Below are 12,983 nucleotides of genomic sequence, written 5' to 3' on the forward strand. Positions count from 1 at the left end.
TCTAGAAGTGACAAAAAAAAAAATACATGAACATTGGCTAGAAAGTCGGCCATGTTTGCAATTATTCACATAAAGAATCCAACTATTGGTTTATCACGTCTCTTTTTTACTTTTTTTTTTTTTTTTTTTTTTTCCTTTTCCCGGAAGATTGCTTACTTGATGGCAGACTGTGGAAATCACTGGTCACGACATGCATAAACAAGTACAGTGACACTAGAATAATGCTTCATCTTTACATATATAATAATTAGTTTCGTTCATCAAAAAAAAAAAAATTAAAATAAAATTAGTTTCGTTAATTAAATTGAACTTACTTAGTTTAGGTCCAATGCTTTAGTATATTGGACTCGTGTCTAATTTTGGTCTTACATATCCTATGTACTGGAGTAAGTGGACTCAAGTTTTGTCCAATTAAATTTAAATTAGCGGTGGAATCCATTATTTCTAATTGAAAATTTTTCGTGCATAAACTTTTGACAAATAATTGCGTACATGAAACACGTGGTACCAGATACCATTTGAAGAGTTTCCACCATTAAGAAAGTCATCTATACTCTCCAGGTCAAGGCAAGGGCCAAGGGAGCCCTTCACATAAGTTTGTTGATTAGTGTCCCTCTAGTAGAAGTAGAATTAATAATTAAAGAAGCCCAATATAAATCTAAGGCTTTTCAATTGTTTTAATAAGTAGTAAGTAGTACTATAGTATTTCAATATGCCAAGAAAAGGGATGGCCTGCATTAGTGTGTCTCCCACCTTAATGGTTTCTATCAATTATAAAATTATGAATGATTGTTTTCACTAAAACTAGTTCAAATTTAGTTAATTAATTGATTCTACAGTTTTGATAATAATACTTGATTTATTGATAAGTTTCTACAACAACTATCACATAATTCTTCTTTAAAAAAAAAAAAAAAAAAAAAAAAAAAAAAAAAAAAAAACTAGCAGATAATTTAAACAATTATGTGCTAGTTACTGATTTTCAATCAAAGATGTAAGGGAGGCAAATAAAGTGAGATAAAGAGCACCCACTACGTATCCCCTTTAGTTAATATAAAGGATTAAATGGGCTCAAATCTTGGTTGACGAGTACATCCCATCTTTTGTACTCAACAGTCATTACATGGTGACATATTTTTTCTATATTTATGTTGTAGAGTTTAAGCTTCCATCTATACATCCTCACAAGCGCAATATTCACAAAATGACTACATGGAGCTACTTTCTCTTCCTTGCTCTTGCATGGTCTTTCATTATTATTGCAATAGCATTTGAGAAGCATGACAATCATTTGGCCGTCATTCATGTCATCAACGCTTTGCCTAACAATTCTGAACCGATGAGGATTCAATGCACCTCACCACTTACAGATACAAACCTCGGAGAGTACACGCTCTACGTTGGTGATGATTACTAGTGGAATGTTACACATAAGTCATTACATTACTGTGAAGCTCTATGGGAAAGATGGTTTGCTTCCTGGCATGCATTTCAGCACCGTAGAGATGTGAGCCATGGAACAGTCTATTGGCTAGTAAAGTACAATGGGTTCTTTCTTAGCTGGGATAATTCTAGTTGGTTGAGAAAAGAATTATGGCAAACTGAGTAAGACTGATTCTTGTGTTGTTTTAAGATCATTGACAATGCACCAATTTGAATTTTTTTTTTTTTTTCCCTGTTTGTTTGCAAATGTTTAGGTGGTTATTATGTATCAAGTTTTTTTTTTTTTAATACAATATTTGGGTTGGGAAGATTTGAATCATGGTTAGAAACGCTTGGAAGTACCAGTTAAGCTACATGTAATGTAATTGACATTATAATTAAGTTTTAATAACACTTGGAATGAATTTGGTTGTTTTACAAGTCTTCTTTATTTTTGGTCTAATATTTTCTCATACCATCTCATACCACAACTTGCTATTTGTATGACTGTTTTCTTAAATTTGTAGAAAGATAGCATTGCTCTAAATTCAGTGTCTTAGGCTCGTTCTTGGTCTCAAACTTCTCTAGGGTAATCTACTCCCTTGTCATACTGTCTTGGAAACTGCACCTTTTTGAGGGAATCCAGGATTTGTTTAGGATTTCTGGTCTCATGTCAAAATTAATTGAAATAATGAATTACATTCTTTCGTGTTAATTAGGCATGGAGGCTTCCATTTGCGGAATGATAAACTCATACAATTCCCATCACATTTCATGCTACTATAGATCTCTTGATCACTTAATCTCAATTCTCATGCAACACATGGTACTACTTCAGTCAATAGCATTGCTTACCCGTTGTTCAGTTGGAAATGATAGTTGGAAATGGTGCGCATGTTTATGCGCATATTTGCCTGAGTAACTTGGAAGGACAGCTAAGAAAATTGATTTGGAAGGAAAGCTAAGATAACATCTAGTCAAGGCATGGATTCTAGAACTCTCAAGAGTCGAGCGTGATTTTAAGTAAACCATATCCAAAAAATTTAGACGGGAATCCAGAGAACCCGTTGTAATAAGATATTAGCACTAAAATGAGAACATGTTCGGCTGCAATAACATTACTCTTGCTGTATAATAAGAGCAATTCAACATATACAGCTTGTACAACTACGCCCAAAAAATCTATAAAACAAGCAGCACTGGTACGGAAAAATGGGATCAGTGAGGAATCTTTGACATATCATATAGTCTGATGTTTATCAAAAAACATAAGCTGTTCACATAGCAGCAATGCAAGGCACATCATCCTGCATGCATTTCTAGGGGTGTAAACTTGCCAAAGATATCAAATGAACATGGATTCTCATTCGTAAAGCATTCAAGACAGACCCCCCAGGCTGGCACCTCCCAAGTAGTACCAGCTACCAATTGCAGCACGTCCTGTGAAGTGGCAAGCTCCTGCGACATTATACAATAATGCAGCAAGCTATTGCAGATAGCCAGAAGATAAGCAAAGCACTACGAGTGTTGTGCCTGCATTACAGAGGGCTGAATACAGGATCAACAATTGGGATTAGACCACAGATCAGTCATCAAAATTAAGGTTGTACATTTCAAGTCAAAATAATTCTTGTTTCAAGTGAGATGATCTATCTCCCCCAGTAGTAGTACTTATTTCCTCTTTGCAGACATGATGATCAAGATAGATACAATATACAACTAGCATGCCTTGAAGACAGGCTTAAGCATATGAATGATGTCTATGGCGATCCTTCTCCCTTGAAGAATAAGAGGAACTGTGGTAGTCACGATCTGAAAATGAAGAGGTTCAGATAATTTACCTATGGTTAAACAAGAAACCATATTGAATATAAAATACCAGAGGGAAACAAAATTTATACCTCTTGATGAGTGATGTCTTGATTTCCCTGAATGTCCTCCTGCATTCACAAGAGAAAAAGAATATCACTAGATAATCAGAGAACAATTAGAAAAGATTGGACCACAATACAAAATCAAAGAAACAACCTTAAAACAAGTATTAACAATGGCATCAGGTTCATGAACAAAATTGGTTGTAAACATACCTGAATCCTTTGCTCTATCCTTGGAACGATGACTGCGATCCTTGGCTTTATCTCTGTCCCTCTCTGTTTCCTCTCGATCCCGTTCACGGTCAGAATCCCTGCCCCTATCACGATCCCGAGCCTTTATTCGGTCCTCCCTCTCTCTGTCCCTTTCCCTTTCCCTCTCCTTCTCTCTCTCCCTGTTCCTTTCCCTACTTGCCTCTGTTTTGAGTTCAGAATTAGATTTTGGCAGAGGCTCTTCTCTTGCCTCTCCCTCAACAGACACGTTCTTTGATTCATCATCACTTTTCTTAGAATCCTTCATCTTGTCAATGGCTGCTCTAACCAATACTTCTTTGGCTCCAACAGATTCAGGATTAATTGCTGCTGAAACTGGCTTAATATTAGCTGTAGGGCTAGTCTGTGAAATTTCCTGTAGAAGTAGAACAGCAATGAAACAAAAATCCCACCATGTTTAAGTGATTCAACTCTCCCTAGTCTATGGAAGTTCTTATAGAACAGCAATGAAATAAAAATCCATGCTAAGATGGACCAAATTTTCTGAAGTCTTTACAATTGCCATCCTTTCTCTAAACAAAGAATTCAAGTGCTGCTGCCAGGTGGTCTAACAACTCACCTCTATAGCAAGAATCACTGGAAATAAGACAGCAGTAGTTGACAAACAAAAATGCAACACTTGCTGAGGAATTGAAAATTGCAAAAACTGTAGAAGAGCATTTGTAGGCTTTATATTTCCAGTGAAACTCAAAATAGTACAACAAAAAAATAGTAGTACCTTCGGAATTGGCTGAGATTGTGAATCCCTTGACTTGTTCGAAAATGTAAAAGAGTCTCCATCCTTACAGACTGGAATGTACTGTGCCTTAGGAAGGCTGTACAGCTCAGCCAGAACTCTGCATACTTCATCAATCCCAGATTTGTCTGCATCAAATACCTTCCACCATGGTGGATTCTCAGGAAGGGGTACTTGGAACCGACGAGCAGCAGCATAGACAACCCCACAAGCCACAACCTCGCTCTTGAATCGAACACACAAAGTTGTGCGCAAACTGCCCAAATTTGAATGTTAAAATAAAATTATACAACAAAACAGATTACTAATGGAACTGTAAGCCATAGTGAAAGACATGCAAAAACTACAACAATCAGCAGACATAAAACACAACTAAAAAAAATTAGGGAAAGGCTGTGTACATTGGAATTAGACCCATTATTCTGAAACATAGTAGAAATGCAACTGTCTTGCACACTATAGTATGGCTATCAAATATACAAATAACTTTCAGATGCCTTCTTGGGTATACATCACTCTTATGCTATAGCATCATCAGAACAGTGTTCTCAAATGCAGCTTTTTGCAAATTGCTTATTGCTTATTTGTTGAAAGTTGGGTAAAGTATGGTTGTCCCTAGAAGAAGTGAGGCTTTTAAAAGCAAGACATAAGCAAATAAGCTATAAATCTAAAAGAAAAGGCTGATGGAAAACAAGAGTAGATCAAACTATAAGCATGGCGAGAGTAACATACAAAGGCCATTTATAAGATTCAAGGAGCAAAAAGAATTAAAGAGAGGCAAAAAAATAACAAGGGTCTAAACACCAAAAAAAACATGATCATAAAAAACATTGTTTGTTCTGATAGTCAAAAGAAGGGGGAGAAGGCTCCATGGATTTAAAAATCAGACCGAATAGAGAACCGGAAAAGGGACTAGATCCCAGTTTTTTGGTCCAACTGAAGTTGGACCGGTAGTCAAAATGGTGACAAAATAAATATTTTATTTAATAATACAATTAAACTATATAAATTCTAAATGTATGACAATAAGCCATATTTAGTAAAAAAAATTATCATAACATTAAAACAATTTTTTCAAGTGAAATTTCCCACATTCCTATATTAATGAAAATAAAAATACTTAACTAACCAATTTAATAAGGAGAGGTGCACAAATAAAAATATTAATAAGTTTCTTGGGTATTAGATCCAACCTTAATCTACTGACTGTGGTACGTTGGTCAGAGGTAAGAGAGAGGAGGTATGGGAAGTGTCTTTGGAGAGTGAGCAAATTATCCATAACCTTGTCTTTGAATTGGCATAAAAGCCTTGAGACAGCTTCAGAGAGAGAGAGAGAGAGAGAAAGCCACAGAAAACCAAGACAAAATACCTCTCCTCCAAACTCCACTTTATTCTATCATCAAATTTAAGACTTTGCTCTGTAACATAATGGTTTTTTTTTTTTTAAAGAGCCAAGTCTCTTTGTCTCAAAGTCTCCTTTTTATGTCCAACCCCCTTTGGAGATTACTTGGACAACATTGCCAAAGAAATCCATTAGGTACTAGTATGGTAAGTTAACAAAAAAGAAAGACAGATTTTTTCATCATATTTTCAATGATGGCAAGTTGGGATGAACCCACGGAAAATTATTGAATACTCCGGGAATACCATACATGCGTACTCCCCCCTCCCCCCCCCCTCCCTCCCTCCCTCCCTCTCACATGAATTGTGGGTCCCACCATAAATTTTATTAGTGAAACCCACAATTATGTGAAAAGAATGAGTATGTATTTATGGTACTCTACGAGTATTCTATAATTACCCTAAACCCACAAGGTAGAATTTCCATATTTTGAGTGGACTTGACTGTAAAGTGTTGCATCACCATCCTCATGACCTGCCACACCCATTTTCAGAGAAAATGCTACTGTTTGGCTGCATTTTCAGATCCATCACCAGTTTAACCAGTCCAGTTCTCAATTCTCAATTTACCTATTGAATTTCCAGTTTTCTGGTTTTTTCCGGATTTTATTAAATTTCCAATTTTTTAACATAACCAGGCTGGATTATTGGCCAGTTCATGGTTGAACCAGCCGGTCCAGTGTGGCTTTTAAAACCATGGAGGGGCTCCCACACATCAACATATACATATGTAAACTAAACACTTAGAGTGTGTTTGGGAAGTGATGAAAGATGAAGCTTATTAGAGTTTTTAGCTTATTTTTGCTACTATTTATGAGTCCCATTGCACTTTTTTGTACTATTCATGGGTCTCACTATACTATTCAACTAATATTTAGTTTTTTCTATAATACTTTCAGCAAAAAGTTTTTAATTTCAGCTAAATAAGCTGTTCCCAAACGGACCCAATTGAACAATAAAAGTTCTAGATGCAAAGTTTTCGTGTTCAAAGGATAACCAAACGATAAGAATAGAAAGTGCATAACTTGTGTCCGTGAGTAGTTAATTTATAAGAAGTACCTATCATTTGCTAGATTCCAGGCTTCCTGCCTCAGTTCTGGAGGTGTTTCAAGAGTAGCAAGGTAGTTAGATATGAATTTATGAGGATGTTCAACATGACAAACGAATCCCATCTCTTTCAATATATGTCTTTCTGTTCTGCTCAAGTCAGTTTTGAGGTCATGATATTTCTGTTATAAAAAAAAAAAAAAAAAAAAAAAAAGGAAGAAGAAGGAAAACATGAGAATTTACTGATTTTTTTAGAGGAAAATAAATAAATTTAAACGCAAATACACATGAACTGCTAAAATTAAAACCTATTCAACAAAGACATTATACTTGGTGGTTGCCAAAAAGAAGGGGGGGGGGGGGGGGGGGGGGGGGGAATAAAAAATAAGTAATTTGGAAAACTCAATTCTTGTGCCAAATAAGAAAATGAAAAACAAAAACCAAGGTAATATCATAATAAAGAAGGTGGATGCCTAACCTGCGAACCAACCTCCAAATGCTCTATTGGTAAGTTCTCCCTCCTACATTCCATTCTGTGGAAAACAACGAGGACTTGTCTTGCTTTTCTTGGACTTTCCTCAAGCTTCGATGCAAGCCATACACAGCTCGCAGCAACTTTCTGCAAAACAAGGTATAGAAGTTTTATAGAACTTTCGGCAGAGAAAACGGACCTTAATTCAATGAAGCTCAATGCAAATATTTGACTTAGCAGAGGTGCAATATCGATATGAAACTAGAACATGAATTTACTTCCAAATAAAAAATAAAAATCATTCCTTTTCCTTTGTTTATTATCTATATCTCAGCAAGAGAGTGATGGGAGACAAAGTTTAACCTTCACATTGAAGCGGGCAAATGATTTCTTGCAATAGAAACGATGGAATAGAACCTGCCCAGTGGCCATTACAGCTTGAGGTCTGTAAGTAAGAAGATTAAGGCAACATAATGAACCAACAAAATTAGGAAAAGCATACAATTTCATCTACCAACATATAGTCAATATATAAAGAAATCAAAACAGGATACAATCTAAGCAAGATGCCACTTTCTTGGATGAGATCACAGCCATATATTCGTAAGATAGTTTCAGTCGCTTCATCTATACCATCTTTCCTAGATGGTGAGTTCTTTAGCTCCTCATCAGTTAAGTAGAAGTTGTCAATCGCCGTGTATATCATTCTAATTGTAAGAACTCAACAAGCTTCAACAAACCGCTACAAAATAACAAATCAAAATTTTAGTCTCAAGAATTAACATGCATACACCAATAAGTGGAAACAAAAATTCTCATGAATTATAACTACTGTAAAACCATAAAGTAAGTTGTGTTTGCACAAAATCCAAAAGAGGATCCTTCACTAACCTATCTATCTTACTTTTATAATTAGTAACTGGTTAACCAGTTTGGAACCCAAGAAAATAAAACACTCCTCTAAACTGTGCCGAACAAGAACAACATACACAAAACAAAATAAAGTTGTATTTACACAAAATCCAAAAGAGTTTCCTTCATTAACCCCTTTATTCCATTGTCAGTAAATTAGTTAAACAGTTTGGAAACAAAGAATACAAAATCATCTGCTAAATGTTTTAATGCGCTTATAGAGAGAGAAATATACATGCTTAACAAAAACTTAAGCGGAAATAAAAGAAATTAATGCGGCTTAGTTGTATTTAATTTTGGGGAAAATTTAATAAATCCGGTTTGTCTTCATTTCCAATTGATGAAAAAGACTTTACAATTCAACCCCCCCCCCCCCCCTCTTCTTATTATTCTCAGTTAATTTAGACTTAACAAGACACCTCTGGACCTTGAATAAAAGTCTTTTAAGGCCTTCAATCACCCATTTCATAAGGTTAAACTTAACTCTAAAACTCATGATGTATTCAAGTGACCCACAGAAAGTCAAATTTTACTACAAACATTTATGTAGGATTCAGCATTCTTGGCCACCATAGGGTTGGACCAACATAATGCATTCTACTACAACTCATAGCAACCAAGTGTCAAGTTATCAACACAACAACAAAAATTCACAAATGAAATCACCAAATTCATCCTAACATACACATTAAATAAATTTTGAAAATTCCACACTTGAAGACACTACTTCCATGTGGTTTTGGCCCTATAATCTAAAATCATGAGTTTCAACCTTTCCAGCCCTTTGAAAGGGCAACTTCCAACTTCCGTTGTATTTAGATTATTTCTGACCTAATTGTGTATAAACGTGAATCAAGCATTCCAATTGAAAAAATTTGGAGATTACTTCAAATATTCCATTTGCCGAACCCGGTGGGTCTCCAGCTCCTATCATTGTTAAACTCGTTGGAAGGGAGTCAGCGGTGGACCAGTGGTGGTAAAACAAAGACCAATGAGGGAAGAAGAATGATATTTTTAGGAGTAAAGAGAGCAAAACGATGGGAAACACCTTTCCTAAACATGTACTTCCAATATCATTATACTTTCATACCATTGCAAGTAAAAATGAACAAATATCAAACCATTTATAAAACATAATGAATGGTCAAACAGTAATTTCTTAAAAAGGGAAACATCTCAACATGAAGATTTTTGTAAGCATTCAAAATCACCAATTACAATACATTCTCAAAACATCATGAATAAAATTGAGCAATAAATTTCTCAAAGAAAATAATAGATAATTGAGCTATAATATTTTAGAAACAAGTATACATATGAAATGCCTCACCAAACACATGCATCACAACAACAGCAACAAGCCTTAATCCCAAATTTTAGGGGTCGGCTATGGATCCTCAATAAAATAGTTAGGGTTGTTGAGAATTTAACCTAATTCCCAGAATCTATGCAATGCAAAAAAAGAAGAAAGAAAAACGCGCAAAGAATTATACGACACAGAAAATAAAACACTCCTCTAATGTTATTCTGTATGAAATCATACTTTGTTACTTCCTTAATTGATAAGTCTTTTTTTTTTACTTCTACTAATGTTATTTTGGGTCTTCCTCTATCTCATCCTACAAGATCTCGTTGTAAAATGTATATTTGCAAAAACTTTCACATAATAACAAGATACTTAGCATAATATTTGAATACAAGTAGCACTCTTATTTCCTTTGAAAACAATAAGTTTGAGAAAACTAGTATGTCTTTAAAAAAATCCCAAATCAGCAAATTCTGCTTACTGCGTAACACTAACCAAGCTCAACCAAGTGATGCCAACAAGAACCTAATGAAGAATAGCACAACCATGTCAAATATGCACAAGACTAAAACTGCCATTACATTTTTTGATAAGTAAAAATTTATTGATAAAATATTAGGGTTCTACCTAGGTATACTAGCTTATTTTGGAGGTTTAAGGATTGGTTAGATGCCTCTAGTGATAGAAAATTAATTCAATACGAAAATATAAGCACGGCATGAATACATATATAATATAATGCTTACTATTATGTGCTCAAACCTTCAAACCCATTAAAAATAAAAAATAAAAAAACCCAAAGAGGTCCAAGGCACCACCCAAACTCCACTTTTTGTCCACCATAAACCTCAATGTCTCAACCACATGATTACCCTAAATAGACACCATAACCCAATCTTTACAAATTAAACTAACCAATCCTTAAACCTCCAAAATAAGGTTTCCACAGCTTAGGTTAATTTTTCAAAATTATTTTACCTATGCTGGCCTGAACCCTTGAAGGCCTGGACTTTAAACAGTAAAGCCTGATTTAAGGAACCCAGAAATATATATTTCGAAAAAAACCAAACTCCTCACTTAATAACATTAAAAAAGTATTTCAAAATGCCCAAGCTTTACCACAACAAGGCCATTTTTTGGTCTCTTAAAGACCCATTTTATGCATTGTTGGATAGCTTTAAATGGGAATAAAAAAAAAAACCATGTTTGTGTACCATAATGACAACCCTGATGACACTAAAAAACACTATCAAAAGGACCATAGGCCTCCCAACATCCAATAGTTACAAGTGCAACTCACATCCAATTAAAAGCTACAGCTTAAACATATATCTTACTATGGACTTTGTCCTCAACCAGCCCATGAAAACTTAAAATCCTAATATTTCCAAAGACATTACAGCACCATAACTCAAGGGATTTGTCCCCACACAAAGCTCTTGTTTCACACTTCCCTCTCTAGTTTGCTCAATAAACCCAAAGACAATACACATCCTCAAGGCAATTTCCCTATATTCACTCTCAAACTCAACTGGCATCTGCTGATGTTTCCTACAGAGCGGTCCAAGGTTCAAATCCCCCTCCCCCAACCATCGAATTATCAAAAACAAAAACGAAAACTCAAAACAGTCCAATTAATGAATTGGACCCAACCCTTTTGCCCATTCGCTATGTTGTTCACATGCAAATGCTCACCCATCCATTTATCAACACAACCATAACCTTCAATTTCACATTCCATAATCCCAAATTAACAAAACCCAGTTCCGTTAACAATTAAACGACCACAAAAAAAAAAAAAAAATCAAAAAAATCAAAAAAAGTGAGATTTCCTTAACCCCAAGGTTAAACTTATAATCTCAGCCCTTACATAAACCCTACCTTAGATTTGTACTAAAATTTGTTAGCAATTACCTCTAAATCCTGGCTTCGCCGAAAGGGCGAAGTGGCGGTGAGGAGCTTCTCCAAAAATTTGATGCTAACCACGGCAACCGCTTGATTAGGGAGGGAAGACGAGAGCGGAGGAGTGGGCGAGTGTGTGAAGAAAAGCAACAAAGTTACATATGAGATGGACAAAATTAGGCTGCAAATATGAAAGAGTTGCTAACCTGATGCCCATAATAGTTCAACAAAAGTTATATATTTTTCACTTGCCTTAAAGGTAAAATCAATTCAAAATAAATTAAAATCATTTACATAGGTGATAAGTGAGTTTAAACTTTAAATTTCTCATTTAAATTTTAACCAGATAGTGGAGTAATTTAGACGTCTGTTTGGATACGGTTTATTTTGTTGAAACTGAAAACTTATTGTTGAAAGTACTGTAGATAAAGAATAAAGGTAAACGTTAGTTAAAATAGTACCATGGATCCATGAATAGTTGAAATAGTACAGTAGGCCCATGAATAATGCCAAAAATTACAGTGGGGCCAGTGAATAGTATCAAAAATAAACTGAATAGTAAAATAATTTATAATTTTAATCAACATCCAAACGCACACTTAGTGGTTGAGTATTTTTAGTAACCACATATGACAATGGGTGGATCCATAAGAATATTTAAAATACTCCAAGTGTGAGAATACATAAAATTTTGTGAGCTCTCAAATATCCCATCTTCCTAAAGACCAAGGTTTTCAGAATCGGATCGGACCGGGAGGTTAGACCATGAAAATCGAGATGAAAACCGATTTTTTAAGCATAAAAAATCGGATTTTTTGTTAATTCTGTGAACCCCTAAAACCGAGATTGGACCGCACGAACCGGTGGCAAGAACCGTACAGTCCAACCCCTTAGCATTTTTTTTTTTTTTTAAACAACTTAACACAATTTTATTCTACTTAATTAAATTATCCATCTCTTACAAGGAATAAAAAAAATTATAATTAAAATCCTTCAAAGATATTCAACTTTAATTCAAAAATTAATCATAAATTTTAATATTTTCATGGTTATTATTTTATTTTATTAACTTTCTTATTTAATTATTAAATATATGCTTGAAAATCATTAAATTTCTCTCACATATATAGATATATTAGTCAATTTTGCTAGTTTTATAAATTTAATATCTATATTTAAGCTTTAATTAATTATGTCGTCGTCACGGTTCGACCTCAAAACCTTGAACCTCTTTATTTTACGGTTCAATGAATGGTCCGAATTTGAAAACCTTAATAGAAACACCATCTACAATTTCCCTAGAATTTGGAGTATGGGATATAGAGGAGACTCTAGTTACATTTTTGGCAACTTTAAAGTGGTCCAAAATGCAAAAAGATTGTGAGGATGAGTTAATAAAGCAAGCAAAGGATAAGATCCAGAAAATAGGTGATTCATTCCACCAAGGTATGTGTCTATGACCCATAGTATTTAATCAAAAAAATAACCAAAAAAATTTCTAATTTAAAATAAAGGTTGAGTAAGAAATTTTACTTCAAAATAAAGATTAAAAATAAATATAAAGAGTTTAGTTGTTGATCAAATATACAACATTCATCTCAAAATATGATATAACATCTATTATTAAGAGGGGACGCCATA

The 12,983-nt window shown here is 34.5% G+C and overlaps 1 protein-coding gene across 2 annotated transcripts; it reads right to left on the minus strand.

Annotated features, from left to right (window-relative positions):
- Positions 1–2,642: 2,642 nt before the first annotated feature.
- On the minus strand, positions 2,643–11,559 carry LOC126688468 (cyclin-L1-1-like). 2 transcript variants are annotated; one of them, XM_050383168.1, is made up of 9 exons: positions 11,355–11,559; positions 7,777–7,964; positions 7,586–7,667; positions 7,229–7,369; positions 6,763–6,932; positions 4,285–4,558; positions 3,510–3,921; positions 3,324–3,362; positions 2,643–3,234 (listed from the first exon to the last, which is right to left on the minus strand). In XM_050383168.1, exons 2-9 carry the CDS (start codon positions 7,926–7,928, stop codon positions 3,164–3,166), a joined length of 1,341 nt encoding a protein of 446 aa, XP_050239125.1. In that variant the 5' UTR covers positions 7,929–7,964; positions 11,355–11,559; the 3' UTR covers positions 2,643–3,163. The 2 variants fall into 2 exon arrangements, with proteins under 2 accessions (XP_050239125.1, XP_050239126.1); XM_050383169.1 differs by lacking the exon at positions 11,355–11,559 and having other exon boundaries at positions 7,856–7,964.
- Between the last annotated feature and the right edge of the window lie 1,424 nt (positions 11,560–12,983).

This window comes from Quercus robur, chromosome 6 (assembly GCF_932294415.1).
Source record: "Quercus robur chromosome 6, dhQueRobu3.1, whole genome shotgun sequence".
NCBI lineage: Eukaryota > Viridiplantae > Streptophyta > Magnoliopsida > Fagales > Fagaceae > Quercus > Quercus robur.